General features: G+C 31.1%; 2 protein-coding genes across 2 annotated transcripts; one reads left to right on the forward strand and one right to left on the reverse strand.

Moving 5' to 3' along the window:
- Positions 1 to 8,617: 8,617 nt before the first annotated feature.
- On the forward strand, positions 8,618 to 10,280 carry LOC137818235 (hydroquinone glucosyltransferase). Its single transcript, XM_068621525.2, has one exon. It carries the CDS (start codon positions 8,719 to 8,721, stop codon positions 10,114 to 10,116), a length of 1,398 nt encoding a protein of 465 aa, XP_068477626.1. The 5' UTR covers positions 8,618 to 8,718; the 3' UTR covers positions 10,117 to 10,280.
- Positions 10,281 to 17,741: 7,461 nt separating this feature from the next.
- LOC137818232 (hydroquinone glucosyltransferase) lies at positions 17,742 to 19,399 on the reverse strand. Its single transcript, XM_068621523.2, has one exon. The coding sequence runs from the start codon at positions 19,251 to 19,253 to the stop codon at positions 17,832 to 17,834; it is 1,422 nt and encodes a 473-aa protein (XP_068477624.1). The 5' UTR covers positions 19,254 to 19,399; the 3' UTR covers positions 17,742 to 17,831.

Consider the following 19,399-nt stretch of genomic DNA (forward strand, 5'->3'; position numbering starts at 1 on the left):
CTGATTTTCCTTTAGATTTGATATTGTATTTGTTATTATCTGTTCTATTAAAAATTCCATTTATTTTGTATTTCTTTAAACATACATTGGTTTTTACTCTGTTCCACGTGACAACATACATGTTACTTCTAAATTCTGATTTGGTTCACCTCAGAGTATATAATTGGGTTAGACATGTAGAAAATGATGAAGTTCTTGCTCTATCTGATCTTGGATGTTTAAAGTTCAATCCATTATTAGTTTTTTTTTCTCCCTCTTGCTTTGAGTGCTTGCACCTCCAATTGATGCTGTGTGACTGGGTTCAGACCATTAAATTTTAGTTTTCAGAGTAAATTTTGAATTTTGTGTCAAATCTGGCCTTGGGCACAGGAGAAATCTTATCTTAATCTTTGAGAATTATAAGTCTTAGCATTTCGAATCGAACACATTAGAATTTTTCATCTATTCACTTATTATTGTTACATTAAAATAATCTAATTTTAGCATATTATTTTTTTATTTTCTCATTTTTTCCAACCAAATAAACAAAAGTCTTCTATGATATATACCTTCATAAAAAATTAGAGAAAATATCGTCATCATGATACACTAATGGAAATAGATGTGTTGCATTTGTATCACATTTTTTTATGATTAGAAGAACAGTCAATGTAATTAAAAAATTATATTATTATAACATTTATAATAAAAAAATGATCAAAACATGAAAGATGAAATCGGATGAAAATGTGTAAAAGGAATATTACTAAAAAGAATCTTCTTTGTTACTTGATGATATAGATATTAAAGGAGAGGATAAGAACACAGGATAAATGATTACATTACATAGCCTTTATTTCTAGTATATTGATTAGGTTGAGTAAATTAAATATTCTTATTAAATAAGGAAACCGAGTAATATTTATTTATTAAAATACAGTCATTGCATTAAAAGTATAATAGTTAGTGTGATTTATACTATTACTGATTAGAGGGGTATGGATGTTAATTTTAGAATTAGATGGGTGTGAGTCTCATGTATAAAGATGTTAATCTTAAGACTCATAAATATATTTTTTTTTTAAAATTAATTATGTGTAATTTAATTTATAGAAATTATTTTAAATTAGTCTAAATACAAGATGATTTTTATTCATACATAAATCAACCCTGGTTAACATGAAAATTATCTTGAAACTTACTATAATATTTCTTTGAATATTAATTTTATTAATATATTTTTCATTATTGTAAGATAACAAAATGTTGTGTAATTTATATCATAAATATTATATAATATTAATATGTAGTATTATATTATATAAATACTATGTATAAAGGGTATTTTTTTTATGTACATATTTTACTTTTTTTTTTAAATAAAAGTTTTCATGTTAAGCATCATTATGCAATTTGACATCTCAGCTATGATGATACTTCATGACAATCATTTGTCAATATATGAAAAAAATACCAAAATATGGAGGGATTAGATCAAAACTCATATGTTAACAAAAATGATATATAGGTAGACTATCTATTCATAAAGAATTCTAAGAACATACTAGATGGTGTAGTCTATTATACCAATGAAAAAGTTCTCTATGAATAAATCCTAAATTAACCAACTTATCACCACACACATTTCCTTCACGAAAAATATGAGTAACTCTAAACCTGATTTTTTCACAGTAATTAAGACAAGTATTTCATCGATTACGAAGCATCCAATGAACATTGGCAGTAAACGCAACACAAACCAAAACAGAATCACATTCCAACCAAACATTAGTAAGCCTCATTTTATGAGCTTCCTCCATAGCATGGATAAGCCCATAAAACTCAGCAACCAGAGTAGTCTGAACTTCAAGAAACACAGAGAAAGCTCCAATAAATTCCCTCATACTCCCACGGAAAATACCTCCACAAGTAGTAAGACAAGGATATCTCCTAATTGCCCCATCAATGTTAATTTTAACCTAGCTTGGTGAAGGAAACTCCCATCTAACAGAGGACGAAGAACTTTACCAGTACAAGTATTAATACTAAAAAACTTGATCACGTTGAAATTCAACATATCATTCTTCATTGAAGCTTTAGACGAATTTTCCACTAGACGAGTTAAATCTTTAATAACTGAAATAGTCCTAGAAACCTATATCTTATCCTGAAAACGAGTATAATTCCTCATACGCCATATCATCCAAATAGAAAAAATTATCATAGAAGGCTTAATCAATTTAACCAAAGGACTACCATCACTCTTAATAAAAGAGAGAAAATCATCCTTCTTAGAGAAATGAAAAGTAGGAAAAATTCACCGAACCCAACTCCAAATACACAAAACATTAAAACATTCAAAAAATAAATGTTGAATAGATTCCTCGTGCTTTTCACAAAGCGTACACATAGAACAAATAAGTAGATCTTTATTTTGAATATACTGAATTGTAGGAAGTCGTCCATGAAAAACTTTCCAAATGACAAGAGTTTTGGAAGGCAGAAGATATGAAGACCAAATAAATTTATCCCAACCACAGGGAACTCCTGGATCCAAGAAAAAAGTCTTAGCCGATTTAAGAGTGAAACGACCAGACTCATCTAGAATCCAATTAGGAATATCCTGTACCACCCTAACCATGATATGACTAAAAAGATGAGGCATCTGCTGTAAAGACAATGGAATATTCCAATCATCACCTGTCCAAAATTGAGAGACTGTATCCGGAATGCTAACACCATAAGATAATCCTACAATATTCGTTAAAGAAGTAGTGCCACGTCATTTATCATTCAAAAAATTAATAAAAGAACCTGTACCAACAGTCCAAGAAGTATAATAAAGTATAATAGAATAAACCTGCTTAAGTGAAAGATAAACAACCATGACTACAAGAAAGAATACGCTGAATTTTGGTGACAAATCTTGTCGAATTATCTATGGTGAAAAAACTACTCTTAGAATTATTAACATATTGACCTGAGAAATCACCATATGTTTTAAGAAAAATACTCAAATTTCTAAGAGACTTATTATGTGCCCCACAGAAAACAAAAATGTTATCCGCATATAAAATATGAGAGGGGGTGAGAAAACCTTGCAGACTAGCCATATGTAATGTCTTCTTATCATTTACAAGCTTTGAGAGATCTCTACTAAGAACTTCCTCTGCAAGACAGAAAAGTAGAGGAAACAAATGATCACCTTGTCTAACACCTCTATTACAAGAAAAAAAACTCACCAAACTGCCATTTATTCTAATAGAAAACATAGCTAAATGGAGAATAATACTAATCCAACTGACAAACGAGAGGTGAAAACCAAAACTTGACAAAACTAATAGTAAAAACTTCGATATATATGTACATATGTCACTTCTCTTGTATATGTAAAAGTCACTCTATTTATTTTTTGTTTGTGGTTTATCTATTGGGATAACTATTCTTCTTTTCTGACTTTATTATAAATTATTAAAATATTCTTAATAATTTGTAACTCTATTTTAAAAATTAATGTAATTATAATTTTTATTACTATTTGAGAATAAAATATATGTTCTTTTTAAGATTGAATTCACTTTTTTTTGTTCAATTCATATTTTTTAGTTATTTAGTGAATATGTGTATGAGTTGTTAGTTTTTGTTTGGGGATGAGAATAGTCAAAATAAGAAATGGTCCATCCTTAACCATCCCCATCCCTGGTTATCTCCTTCCAGCAGTCAAAATTGTACTTCGAATTCTTATTACATTTTTTTTTATAAGTTTTAAGTTTTTAACTCTCACTTTCCACAGTTATTTTCTCTTGTCCCGAGAACTTTATATTTCTTTCACCTTAAATTTAAATACCTTAAATAATATATTAACCATATACAAAAACAATATAAAAGAATACGTATAAAAAATATGATCACAATTAAATTTTAATATAATAAAAATAGAATGTTAGTAAATGTAAAGGTGTATTAGTAATGTATCTGTATTTGCTAGTATTATATAAATATAAATATAAATATAATTATAATGTAAAAGTTTTGGATTTCTTTTGTATCATAAAAAACAAGAATGGTATAATAGCGGAACCAAAATTATGCAATTTTATCTTGTATTTACTTGCATTTTTTTTTTTAAATTTATATAATTGGATAAGTAAGTCGTGATTCAGCTACTCAATTTCTGATTATTTTTTTTAAATTCAAATTGTGTGGTCATACCACGATTTAGGTGTTGAAATGTATCATGCATAACATTGAAAAATGCCCTGAAGAATGTGGAAGACTTGTATAACTGAAGTGACTTTAATGTAAAATTTTACACTGAAATTATGTTGAGCATACACAATTTCAGCTTGCAGATATTTCACTAAGTGGTTCTTTATAGGAGAATATCACTGCTATTTAAAATTGTGTATAAAATTCAACATAAAAAGTTCTGATGTGGTCACAATTTCAAGATGATGAATTTTACTTTATGAGATCGATCCACTAAAATATGATATACCTATTTACTTAAATTTAAAAATTCTCCTTATTTTTATAAATAGAAGACAAGACTGCAGCATAGCAGCAGTGAATAGAAAAGCAAAAACTTTAACTTTTTGTGCATAGAGCCGTGTCTAATAAGTAATTTTGGAGGAGGGACTTAAAAGGCGTTTAAACTCAGTCATTCGGTTTTAATATTGGGAACTGAATAAAATATATTTTGTTTTGAAAACGATATGAATGTAATTAAAAAAAACATACTTTCATGTATTTTAATAAGAAATTAGTTTTTTAATACATCAGACAAGATGTATTTTGATTGAACACATAATTCAAAATATAGTTGAAGTGTTTAATTAAATAATTACAATTTTAATATAATTTAAAAAAAAATGTATATTAATTTTAAAAATTTAAATTTATTATATAAATTTTCAATATAATTATAAAAATATCAACTGTAAAATATATTCTAAAATAAAATTAAAATATCTCACAAAACAATTTATATAATCATAATTATATAATATATAAATTTGTATTATATGTCTTATAAGTATCTTTCTATTTATATCCATATTGCATTAATGTGTAGAAACATAACCTTTAGGTGGTGTATTTGGTTTTAAAAGATAAAATTTAAAGAAACGAAAATAGGAAAACGTTGAGAAAAAAAATGTTAAATGAAATTGCGTAGTAGAATAAAAGTATTAAAAAATAAAAAAGTAAATACTTTATAAATTATGAAGTAAATACTTTCAGTACAAGTCATATTTTATTATTATTATAAGAAAATAATTATAACAGAATAAAAAATTAATTTTATTTAAACTCGATTAATAATTAAGATAATTGAACACGGGTATTTAATAATTTTCTATTTATATTTGTTGAAAGAAAAAATTAAAATTAATATATAATTAACCTTGTTTGCATAATAAAATTAATTTTCTTGTTAAAAACATATAAAAAGAAACATATATTTAATCATTAATAAAATTTAAATAAAATCAACTAATAAATTTAATATTATTATATTAAGATTATAATTTTTTTTATTATACTAAAAATAAAATATGATGAATACTTAATCTACGTGAACCAATTATTTTCCTAATTTTGAATAATTGAAAACTTTTTTCTTGGCTGTTCTTCTGTGTCTTAACCAAACAAGACATTGACTAAAAATAAAAGAAAATGGTTAGATATAAATATATTCTCAAAACCAGCGTACCTTTGTCTCTCACGTTGGCGTGTTATATAAATATCTTAAATATTCTTTTTGTCTTTTAATAATATGACTTTTTGTTTCAATTTTCATAAATTTGTTTATTCATTCAACTCTTTATATTTAATAAGAATGATATCATTTTATTTTGTATCGTTAAGAATTAAATATAAACAATTTTTTCATATGATTGCCAAAATTAGAAACTACTTTTATACCAAAACTTATCATATTACTAAAAATTAGAATATTATTAGTTTCTGTACGACTATGGGTCGCCATCGCCAGGACGTGTTGATAGCGATACCAACCGAATCATTATATATATATATATATATTCGTATTTTTTAAATATTAAATATTATTAAGAAAAAATATGGTGAAAATATTTTTTTCCGTCAATTGTAAATTTAAACATACAGTTTTAATAATTAAATTAAAATATAAAATATATTAAATAAATTTAAATTTATAATATAATAAACATAATTAAATCAAGTACGTCATCCATTTAAATTTAACTTTCAAAAAGAGAGATATTATGTTTTTCTATTTTTTTTTCTCTTTCATCTTCACGTTCTAAAAAATGGAAAAGCAGGTAAAAGAAATAAAAAATATTTTTACATTGAACAGAATGAAAAAAAAAACTAAATTTTTATAATTTACATTAATTTTTTTTATGTTTTTTTTCCTTTTTCTATTTCAATCTCTTTTCCTCACACTTTTATTAAAGTTTATAACATGTTTTTTTACTGTCAAGAAATTAAATATTTTATCTAAATAACTATAATAGAAAATCTTCTAGATATAAATTATTAAACATAAATACCAAACACTTTTTTAAATATTAAAATAACTTTTGCAAACACACTCTCAAGTGAAAGTTAAAAATTAAAAGACATGACCAAAGAAAGAAAAAAAAACATGATTAAAAATAAAAAATCAATTATTCCATCAATAATCCTCCGGTGTCTCACTCCCTCGTCATACGAAAACAATTTGATATATATCACGTTAGTTTCTTGAACATTCTTAATTTGATTTTTTTTATACCAGATTCTTAATTTTTTTATGTGACATATTTTTAATTCGATTATTAAAGTATATATAACACCATATAAAAACTAATTTAAGAAGTTTTTATGTGGGAAGACTAAATTAAAAATGTGTCACACATTTATCTAAAAAATTGAAAGTACATATCAAAGTTACTTTTAACTCGTAATAAAAGACTCTTGAAACTTCAAAGCACGTGGTGGATCAAATTTAATTTTAAATATTATTATTATTATTATTAAGAAAGAGTAGACTTTAAGTCTAACTCAACCTCATAAAACCGGCTCAATGAGGTGAGGTTTGCACCCATTTATATATTATGAAATGTCCTTATCTCTAGTCGATGTGGGATCTCCAACACACCCCCTCACGCCGAGAGTGATAGATAGAAGCTCGTGCGTGGGACTATATATTTTGGGTGGTCCGATAGCGGCCCAATAGCGGGTGGCACGATAGGCCCAACAAATACTCGTTAGGATAGGCTCAAAATGGCTCTGATACTATATTACGAAGTGGACTTTAAGCCTAACTTAACCCCATAAAACCGGATGAGAGCCTTTCATAGTATATAAGTGGGTGCAAATATGAATTGGCTTAAATTGTGGACAGCGAAGGCGATGTCTGGTCGCGTGTTGGTTAAGTAAATGAGACGTCCAAGGAGTCTTCTGTATTGGGAGGTGGCAAGCCTTGGTCGGGAGAGAGACGGGAGGTGTGAGTCATAGGAGTGGCCACAGGTGCAGAGTCAAGCATGCCAGTTTCTTGAAAGAGATTAAGCGTATACTTGTGTTACCCGCTATCGGACCGCTATCGGACCACCCAAAATATATAGTCCCACGCACGAGTTGGCAGTCTCGGCGTGAGGGGTGTGTTGGAGATCCCACATCGACTAGGAATTAGAACCTTTCATTGTATATAAGTGTGTGCAAACCTCATCCCATGAGCCGGTTTTATGGGGTTGAGTTAGGCTTAAAGTCCACTTACTAATAATTATAGTAATATAATATTCTAAGTATAAATTTTAATTTAATAATATAATAATCTAAATATATTGAATATCTACATCACTTTCCATAAAAGAAATATTCTAATAAAAGTTGTTAGACTATACTCACAAAGTAAAGTGAATATATAATTCTTTTCAACCTACAAGCATGTGCTTGGTAACTTTGTGGAACCTTTAATATCAGTTATTGTATATCTATTTATTTTTCTACGTAATTTAAAATTATATATATATATATAAAATAAATATTACTATAAAATTATTAAATAAAAATCAATTTTAAAAATAAAAAATATAATTAATATATTAATTAAATTAGATATTATTTTAAAAAATAAAAAAATTATTAGTATAAAATAATTTCTATTATTAATAAATTTTATAAACTAATTTTTAATCTGATCTAATTACTTATCAAAATTCAACTATCATCTTTAAAATTTAAATTAATCAATATTAATTAAATATCAATTAAAAATTAGTTTATAAATTTTAATCCTAAAAACTAATTTATATATCAATAATTTTTTATTATATAAAATAGTATCTAATTTAGTTAAAATAACTAATTATTTTTTGCTCTTGATTTCTATTTAATTTTTTATAATAAAATAAATAGAAATCTTTCATAAATACCATTATATTTTTTTAAAATAATTAAAATATGAAGTTGTCATTCCATCTAATTAATTTGTAATTTACAATGAACTAGTGAATGTTAAACAACATCTCTCTTCCTAGTTAGTTTACGAGGAATAAGAAAAAATTGTTCTTTTATGCCATGAAACGTGACTCGTTTTTTCTTCTTTTTGTTTAACTTATTTTTTAGTTCTTGTAGTGATAATTGAGTCAAACTTGTTAATATTTATAGGAATTTTTCTTGTGCAAAGGATCCAATATAAAGCCAAAAGCAAGAGTTCAGTTCCACCAAGTTCTATGTGAAGAGTTGTGAACTTGGTCACAGATATCATCCATGGAGAAAAAGGTTCACATAGCAGTAGTTCCTGGTCCTGGTTTTAGCCACTTGGTCCCAATTCTTCAATTCTCCAAGAGGCTTGTTGAGCTTCATCCAAACTTTCATGTCACATGCTTAATTCCCACACTTGGTTCTCCCCCAAGTGCCTCAAAATCCATCCTTGAAACTCTTCCACCAAACATCAAATCCATTTTTCTTCAACCTGTCAAATCTGAGGACCTACCACAAAGGGTTGCCTTAGAAACTCAGATTCAGTTCACAGTCACTCTCTCTCTCCCATCTATACACCAGACCTTGAAGACCTTAACTTCAAAGACCCCCTTTGTGGCCTTGGTGGCTGATTCTTTTGCCTTTGAAGCATTGGATTTTGCTAAGGAGTTCAACTTGTTGTCCTATATTTACTTCCCTTCATCTGCAACAACACTTTCTTGGTACTTTTATGTGCTCAAGTTGGACAAGGAAACATCATGCGAGTACCGAGACTTGCCTGAGCCTGTTAAAATACCAGGCTGTGTTCCAATTCATGGCAGGGATCTCAATAACCAAGCTCAGGACCGATCAAGTCAAGTTTACAAACTCTTCCTCCAACGCGTTCAGCGGTTCTTTTTTGTTGATGGGATTTTCGTTAACAGCTTCTTTGAAATGGAAGCAAGTCCTATAAGAGCATTGAAAGAGGAGGGAAGAGGGTACCCTCTAGTGTATCCTGTTGGACCAATTGTTCAAACTGGTGATGATGCAAAAGGGTTGGAGTGTTTAACGTGGTTGGACAAACAAGAAGTTGGTTCAGTTTTGTATGTTTCTTTTGGGAGTGGTGGAACACTCTCACAAGAACAAGTGAACGAGCTAGCTTATGGTTTGGAATTGAGTAATCACAAGTTCTTGTGGGTTGTGAGAGAACCGAGTAGTTTAGCCTTTGATGCATATCTGAGTGCAAAAAAGGATGTTGATCCTTTGCATTTCTTGCCAGGTGGGTTTTTGGAGAGAACCAAAGAGCAAGGTTTGGTTATTCCTTCATGGGCACCCCAGATTCAAGTCCTTGGTCACAGTTCAGTTGGAGGGTTTTTGACTCACTGTGGTTGGAATTCAATCCTTGAGAGTGTGGTGCATGGTGTGCCACTCATCACATGGCCACTGTTTGCAGAGCAGAGAATGAATGCCGTTGTGCTGAGTGAGGGTCTCAAAGTGGGAGTGAGGCCAAGAGTTGGTGAAAATGGGTTGGTGGAAAGGGTGGAAATTGTGGAGGTGATAAAGTGTTTGATGGAAGGGGAAGAAGGTGGGAAAATGCACAAAAGAATGGAGGAATTAAAAGAAGCTGCTAATAATGCACTAAAAGAAGATGGATCTTCTACAAAGACCCTTTCAGAGTTGGTACTAAAATGGGAAAACTTGGTTTAGGAAAATTAGTTTTATGCAATGCTTTTGTAGGGATCTTTGCTTTTTTACCTCTTTTTTCTTTTCCTGATTCTGCTTTCCAATAACTGCTAATCGTTGTGTGCTATGGCAGCAACTGATATTACATGTAAAATTATGATGTGGAATGAGATCATTTGCTCTAATAATCTGCTATTGTAGCATGCTCCTGTGAAATTTTATTATACTGTTAATTTGAGTTCGTCTTGTCTTCAATATATGAACCCTTTACTTGATTTGCTTACTAATGTATTTATCTTTTTTTACATTTTTAGAGCTTTGTCCTTTTCTTCTTGCATAGAAGAAATTGTTAGCTACAATGAAAGTTTTTTGTAGTTGTTCTAAAAGGTGTCATAAGGTTTATTGTTCTTAGTTTTGTATTCTCTTCCATTTAATCTCTATTGTTCTAAGCTGCACTAATACATTTTGTTATTGGCCACGAGTCAACAAATTAAAATAGTATTGCACTATTTTTAGCCTACAATTCCTAATAACATACATTTTATGTTTAGAATCTCGTTGACAAAGTAATGGTTGAAATGAAAAATATACATAAAAAAACACACTTAGCTTCTTATTTTTTCCTTATTTCCTATCTTTGTTGTTTTCGTTATTTCTATGCCCAATTCTCCTATTTTGATTTTCCCTTTGTTCCTTCCTTTGTAGTTGGTGTGTGCAATTTTTCTTTTCCCTCCTTTTTTTTTCTAGCTATGTGCAATTATTCTCCCCTTTTCTGCTATGTGACTAGGCCACGTTTCTCTCTTAAGAGAATGTGTTAAACTTTATAGAAAAAAGAAAACAGATTTTTCCTTTATTGTGGGTGGTTGTAGAATTTGTGATATATGTTAGGGTGTGAAGAAAGAGACGTAATATAAGTGTATGTAGGAAGGAGTGGGTTTTATATGTGGAGGAGAGAAATGATTGAGGTGGTTACATAATTTTTTTATTAATAAATTATATTTATTGAAAATAAAGATTTTTTATTTCAAATTTTAGATAATTTTTTTTCTTTTTAAATATATTTAAAATAAAAGAAATTAAAATATTTTATTTAACATTTTTTAGAGTTTTGTTAAAATAAAACAGTAATTTTTTTTTACAACAACTTTCACAGATACATTAAACACAATAATACACTTTAAGTCTTTAGTATCATTATGTAAGAGTGCAAAGTGCAAACACACTCAAAAACTTTTCATAATAGTCTTTATCCACAGGATCAAAAGTAATGTGGTATATGTGAACTATGCAAATCTTCTTTTTTTTTTTTTTTTACCAATTTTGAGTTTTATTATTTGATGGACTAAAACAAATGTGTTTGAACTTCATCATTGTCTAAACAAAAAAAAAGGTCTTTTTACCTCAACCTCATACACTCTATCTATTAGCATCATATCATTTTCCTTGTGTTTGAACTTCAAACACAAGCTATTGAACATGATAAGTTCATTTAACTGTTTTACCCAATAATTTGATACTTATAAGTTTTATTCAACACTAACTACTATGCTCTTCCCTTCCACATGTCACCACACAATCCCCTCTTGTATTTCTCAATCATTGACCTTGTTCTCCTTCCACCATCAATCCTTCATCTACACCTCAAGTTGTGAGTCTAGTAGACATGATCAAACCAAAATACTCATTACCATGCAAAACAAAGTTGTTTGGTGCCTCCATTTGCTTGAGCATGATTCTTGTATTTAACCCTTTAGACATTCATTTCATTACTTACACCAACCTTATCAAATATAGGAACAATAACCTTACCACCTTCTCAATTTTGATACCATTTAACTCTATTTCCAAACTCCTAACATTTTTTACTTCTTAGAATTTGACAATCTCAAATTTATTTCCCCTTATATCTACCTTATTTTTTTATGAATATATTTCCTACATCCTTCCTCATCTCTTGAAGACTTTGCATAAGTCTTTGTCAGCATACCCTATTGAAATTTCATACAAGTAAAGAAGTTGTGATATCCTCTTGATTTAAGCCATCTATAATTCTTTTACTCAAACTACATATGGTCTTTGTCTCTACTCTCTATCTTAAATTACTATGATCACATGATTTTTAGTCTACTTTTAGATTGTAATGAGCCAACAATTAATATTTTTAATAGTATTCCCATTTTTCAATGCTTTAATTTAAATTTAGAATACTTCATATTTTTTTTGTTTTCTTGTAAATTTTATAATAAAATGTAAAGTATTAACCATATACTTTATTTTTAACAATTCATGAAAAAAGTTTTCAAATGTTCTAATTTCAAGTTTGTTGAGATAAAGTTATTATGATCAATCACCGTATTTAATGTATTGTTTGTTTGTTTAGCTCAGACCTCCATCATGGTTTTGTCCCTAAAAATTGTATCAGAGAGTTAAGAGAGGAAGGTGTATTTAAATTGTCTTTAGTTTCGACTCTTGAGTAATATAAGATTATTGAGCGTAGTGAAATAAACCCTCCAGTCGAGGTCTAAGGGGAATGGTGGTTTGTCTTTGAAACCACTTTTCCATTCTCCCTAGTTGAGGACAACGGGAACAATGGTTCATCTTTGGAATCACTTTTCCATTCCTAAAGACGACGCCAATGTTTTGGCCTCAAACTCGTCGAGACAACATCATTATGGTCAATCATCACATTCGAGGTATTGTCCGCTTAGGAACTGCAAACTCCTTCACGGTTTTGTCCTTAAAAGACACATAAAATGATTAGGGAAATAATATGTATTTAAATTTCCCTTGACCTCCACCATGGGGCTTGGACCCATGACCACAAGTTAAGAGCCTTCCAATAACGTCAATATAGAATGTCACTTATATCGATCTTTCCCTTAATAATTATCTTGTTAAGAATTTGGCTCACTTGGCCTATACCATAGAACAACTTATGAAACTTGAACAATCTCTCCCTCGACAATTGTTTTATTAGGATTCAAACTCATGACCTTGGCTTTGATACCAATTTTTGGAATAATTGTTTACCACTAGAGTCAAAATTTATAGATGATAGCCAGAACACAACTCTTTTCATTTAAGAATATAATAACCCAAATGTCATGTTTCAATTGAAACATGGTCCATTTACACTATGGGATAATTGATTCTAGTTTTGCACGAGTGACATTGGATACATTCCAAAACAAATGTTATGTGTCAACATCCAATTTTGTCCGGATAAATAAAACTTTTGTTTCTAAAATTTTTGTTAAAAGTATGTGTTCAATTGATTTAGAAAAAAAATTAAAAGATGGGATTTTTAATAATAATAAAAAAGTAAAAATTGAAAAATTTAGAAATTTTAAAAAAATAATAAAGCTTAAAAATGAAAATAATAACAAAAAAGTTTAAATTAAATAATAATAATAATAATAATAAATTTGAATATTTAAAATTAGTTTTAAAAAAATATTAAAAAATCTAAAAAGTAGCATTATTTTCTTTTTATTAAAATTTCAAATGTTTAAAAATATATTTTAGTATTATTTTTTTGAAAGTTATTAAAAAAAGTGAAAACAACCCATTTTTCTTTAAACCTAAAACAGGGGATAAAAACAAAAATCAAAATTTTTTTCTCTCACAACTTCTTCTCCCTTCTCACATTTACCCAGTTTTTTCCCATACTCCCTCTTTCTCCTTCCTACACTGGTGTAGAAAAAGTGAAAAACGACGATTATTTTAGCATTAAAATGACGTCTCTCAGACCGTTGTGTTTAAACACGTAGTTTATTCTTTTATGGAAAAGACAACGACTATTTGATCGCCATGTTAATGTCACACTAAAACGACAATTTTTACCATAATTGTTGTTGTACACATTCCCCAACCTCAGCACAGATGATGCACTAAATCAACAGTTATTACCATAACCGTCATTTTTTTATGGGAATTTATTTTTAGTTCATTCTGTTTAATGTTAATTCCCATCTAAATTGGCCTATTCAATTAAAACCCAGCCAGTCAAATACATAAATCGAGAGAATCAAATTATATATATTGATACAAATGTATTACAAACACTAATAACATATTCCTATCTACCTATCTATCTAATTCCTACACTATTGATTAAAATTAAGGAAATATGTGGCCCAACCATGTCTCACATATTCTATGGCGGGCAAAGGTAGTGGGCTCTCATCCATAAAGAACTGCATTACAAAATAAGGTTCACATTAATTAGTGTTAAAATACATATATGTTAAAGAATTATAAAAAATAATTTAAATATTATTACCTGCTCCCAATCCCTTGTAATGCCTACAAATACCTACAAGTTATTAGTTAAAACATAATCAATAATAATTTAACATAAAGTAAATTGAAATATAGGTAAAGATACTTGCATCATAAAAATTGAATTATATTTATACTAAGCTCTTGGTCTCCAACTGCAAATTCTAACAAATCTGACATGTATATGTACAGTGACATGTCAGTGTCTCTTTCAAAAAACGTATCATCCCACAAAATGTCCATAGGATCTTGGCCAATCTCTTTAGCAACTGCTGTTAAGGAAGCTATAAGGTCGTCAATGTGAACCTCATGCTTATTTTTTCGGACTTGATTTTCGACGAGGTTTCTACAAAATAAAGAACATTTGTATTAAATTAGATGTAATATATAAATATAAATTAATATAATGAAATGAAATTATTACCGGAGATTCTGGTATAATTTGAACAAGGTGTCTGGGCCAGGCTATTACTGTCTGAAATGCATCGACCACAATGGTTACCTCATCTAAAGGTAGTGGAACCTGAGCATCAACTACTCGTACTTTTTCCATTGTTACACCACATTAGGAGAGAGAGGAACGTTATGTAGGGTGGTGACCTCTTGATAGACTTTTCCAATGGCCACCACCTAAGGAAAGATGTCGCCCTCTATTTGTAGCTCACATTGGCTTATCTGCCAATGACATCCCCCCTGACATTGTAGGAGCTGCACAACTCCCCTTTGTGTTATTGGGAACGGGACTAACATGCAGCTCAAGCGGCTCAACACAATGTTGTTACGATAGAAACTCTTGTCGTAACTCTAGCCGCATGTGTTTAGTCTCCTTTCTCATCTCCTCCATTAATTCTTGACGTATCTTACTCGTCAGTTCTGCTTTGGTCTCTAAGGCAGGGGAGGAGGATGAGTGTCGTGGTGCAGCTTTGAAATAATTTTTAATTGCAACCCTTTTTCTAGTTGCACGTACACAACCAGGGTGTTCAGGTCGTCCAATTGCTTCAACTAGGATATCTTGACGACCTTGAGGTACAAAATTACCTTGAGAGCTTTGCTCAACCAAGGAATCCTGCAAGATACCAAAATCATATCAGTCTTCAATTAGGGGACTTAGATAAACATATATGTCATTTCCTAGCTGTCTTGGATCGGATATCATCATGGACAACATCATGTATTTTCGCTTCATGCACAATCTAGGAGATAAGTTGTAAGTAACTAGTAAAACAAGCCATGAACTGTGATTCATACTCATATTACCAAACATATTCATTTCATCTGTAGTTAAACAAAGTCAGATATTTCTTGACTCTTTACCAAACTTTGGAAACTCGTCATCAAATTTCTTCCATTGAATAAAATCAGTTGGATGTCGGTACATGCCATCACATTTCCTCTCATCTACATGCCATCTAAGATTCTTAGCATCAATTGGGTTTGCAAACAAGCGCTTCATCCTTGGAATGATGGGAAGATACCGGATAACCTTCATTGGGGGTCCATGCTTTTCTATTTGTTCAATAGTATCATCATCTTTTTGTTTCAACTTATAACGTGATAACCCACACCTCGGACAATTTTTCAACAAATCAAAGTCTTTCCTGTATAATATACAATCATTAGGACATGCATGTATCTTTTTATACTCCATACCCATTGGACAAAGAATCCTTTTGGCAGCATAATTACGATTAGGTAGAGTATTTCTATCTGGAAGCATATCCTTCAACAATTGAAGCAATTTCGTGATCAATCCATCCATTTATTTATTGCCTTCAAATTCATCAGTCTTAACACCACCGACAACCGTGTGAAGTTAGTTTATCCAGGATACAATGGAGTCTCTACATCGCTTGACATACTTTCATATCTATGCACTTTTGCAAAAGACTCAGCTCCAACATCATGAATCATGTCCTCCATTCGATCATCATCTACTTCACCATGTATTTCATCATCCATTGTGGACCCCACATTCTTCGGATACGAAAACACTTGGTAAATTTAATAATTCACCATGCCATGTCCAAGTTGTATAAGATTGAAGAAAACCATCACATAGAAGGTGCTCCCCGATTTTGTTAACATCCTATCTAATTCCGTTCAAACAATTAACGCAAAAAAACCTAAAATTTACTCCCTCATGACCACTATTATTAGCGTTTCGTTGCGCAAATAGTATCAATTCTTCTACTTCTCCTTCATACTTATCATTTATGCGCACGTAGTTAATCCAATTTTGATCCATTATGTTATGTAATGGTCATTCAGGTGTTCACTAATGAGTGTGAATTCTCACGTTTGTCGAGGGTCGAACACCCACGAACTCAATACCAACACGTATCAATTGTCGAGAGTCGAACACCCTTAGACTCAACACCAAGACGTATCAATTGCCGAGGGTCGAACACCCGTAAACTCAATACCAAAATGATAATTCTATTCTAACTTAACAACTAACATAATATAAATTAATAATAAATACAAAATATAATAAATATTAAATATACAATTAAAAATCATTAAATTAATTAATACTAAATATTATAAATCTATTTACAATCTAACAATTTAATAATTATACTCTAACCTAACAACTAACATAATATAAATATAAATTAAAAATAAATACAAATTATAATAAAGACAAAATATACAAATTAATAATACTAAAAAAATATGAAAAAAAATTAAAAACACCACCAACCTTGTGCGTAAAGGCAACGATGGTGAAGAGCAGTGTCGATGAACGATAGCGACGACGATGACTAGCAACAACAAAGAACCAATGGTGGCAGAAGGAAACCAGTGAAAACAGCGGTGGAGCAATGAAATAGTAATGACAACCAAGAAAACCTTCACCAATGGAGGAAAGAAGCCAATAAGAGAAACTAATAAGCAATGGAGGAGAATGAAATGAGTGAATGAAAGAACTTACAATGAGTAGAGAGCACGAAGATGAAGAAGAAGAAGAAGTACAGAGCACAAAGACAAAATGCAAAGACAAAGGAAAAACAAAAGTGTAAGTGACACACTTCGAATTAAGGTAATAAAATGACTATAAAACAACAGTTTGTCGTTTTAGGCCAAAACTATTTGCTTCAAAACAACGATTGTGAGTGAAACTGCCGTTTTAGACCAAAGCGTTTGGTATAAAACGACGAATCCATCCACAATCGCCATTTTAAACCAAGCAGTTTTGGTCTAAAACAAGAGTTTCACTCACAACTGCCGTTTTACACTTTTTAATTTCAAAAATATCACCGCAGTTTCATGGATAACATTTAACAATAAAAGCTTGATTGATTCAAGGCGTGCAGTTCTTAGTTAGGTTTCCTAGAAAAATAAAGCTGCGAACCCCACAAACCATATCAGACAAAGGTACACTAAATCAGCATAATTATTGGTGTCATTACAAAGCAAAATTAAACAGAAACAGTGACAAAGCAAAGATCCTACAATCATTCAGAAAACTTGTTTTCGCATGCCAAACTTTTCCACTTGAATGCTAACTGAGAAAGGGTTTCTGTAGAAGATCCATGTTCTTTGAGAGTGTTAGCAGCAGCTTCTTTTAGTGCCTTCATTCTCTTGCGCATTTCCCCTCCTTCTTTCCCTTCCATTACACACTTTATCATCTCAACAACTTCTTCCCTTTCCACCAACCCTTTTTCACTCTCTCTTGGCCTCACTCCCACTTTCAAACCCTCACTCAGCACAACAGCATTCATCCTTTGCTCCGCAAACAGTGGCCATGTGATGAGTGGCACACCATGCACCACACTCTCTAGGGTTGAATTCCACCCACAGTGACTCAAAAACCCACCAACTGAACCATGTCCAAGGATTTCAATCTGGGGTGCCCATAAAGGAACAACCATACCTCTCTCTCTGGTCCTCTTCAAGAACCCTCTTGGCAAGAACTCTAAGGGGTCTTCATGCTTTTGTTCACCAAGATAAGCAGCATTGACCACATCATTCGGTGCTCTCACAACCCACAAGAACTTGTGGTTACTCAATTCCAAACCATATGCCAGCTCATTCATTTGCTCTTGTGAGAGCGTTCCACCACTTCCAAAAGAAACATACAAAACCGAACCATCTTGCTGCTTGTCCAACCAAGTCAGACACTCCAACCCAGTTGTACAAGCTGCTCCAGTTTGGACAATTGGTCCAACAGGATGCACTGGAGGGTACCCCCTACCCTCCTCTTCCAATGCTCTTATAGGACCTGTTTCCATTTCCAAGAAGCTATTCACAAAGATTCCATCAACAAGAGGCAAACTTTTAAGACGTTGTAGAAACAGTTTGTAAAAGAGACCAGTTCGATCGTGTGCTTGGGAAAATAGATCCCGACCATGAAATGGAAGACAGCCTGGTAGTTGGATAGGATGCGGCAGATCTTTGTACTCACATGATGTTTCCTCATCCAACTTGGGCATGTAGAAGCAGGTGGAGAGTGTTGTGACTGAGCAAGGGAAGTAAATGTAGCAGAAGATGTTGAGCTCTCGAGCGAAATCTAGTGCTTCAAGGGCAAAACCATCAATGACCATGGCCACGAGGGGTGTCTTGGAAGTGATGGACTTTAGAGTGTGATGAATGGATTGCATGGATCGAGCCATTGCGAGATGAATTTGGAGTAGTAAAGAAGTCCCTTGTGGTTGGTCGTTGAGGTTGACTGGTGGAAGCAAAATGGGGTTGATGTTTGGAGGAAGAGTTTGAAGGATGGCTTTGGAGGCAGGTGGGAGAGAGCCAAGTGAGGGAACAATGCAGGTGACATGAAAATGTGGATGGAGATGAACAAGTTGTTTGGAGAACTGAAGAATGGGAACTAAATGGGAGAAGCCTAGACCAGGAATAACTGCAATGTGTGTTGTTTTCTCCATGGAAATCTTGGGTCTACTTTGTAGCTTTTGAGGATGAAATAGAACAACTATTATATAGAAGTCTGCCACTCTCTAAGCTCCATCAGTATGTGGTTCTTAAAGTAGCCGCAGTGATAAGTTGGCAGCATTACACAGTTGTGGTTTTT

Source organism: Phaseolus vulgaris, chromosome 10 (assembly GCF_051622355.1).
Source record: "Phaseolus vulgaris cultivar YP4 chromosome 10, ASM5162235v1, whole genome shotgun sequence".
Classification (NCBI taxonomy): domain Eukaryota; kingdom Viridiplantae; phylum Streptophyta; class Magnoliopsida; order Fabales; family Fabaceae; genus Phaseolus; species Phaseolus vulgaris.

Coding starts and splice junctions, on each gene's coding strand:
- LOC137818235 (XM_068621525.2), top strand. CDS start 8,719: ATGGAGAAAAAGGTTCACATAGCAGTAGTTCCTGGTCCTGGTTTTAGC.
- LOC137818232 (XM_068621523.2), bottom strand. CDS start 19,253: ATGGAGAAAACAACACACATTGCAGTTATTCCTGGTCTAGGCTTCTCC.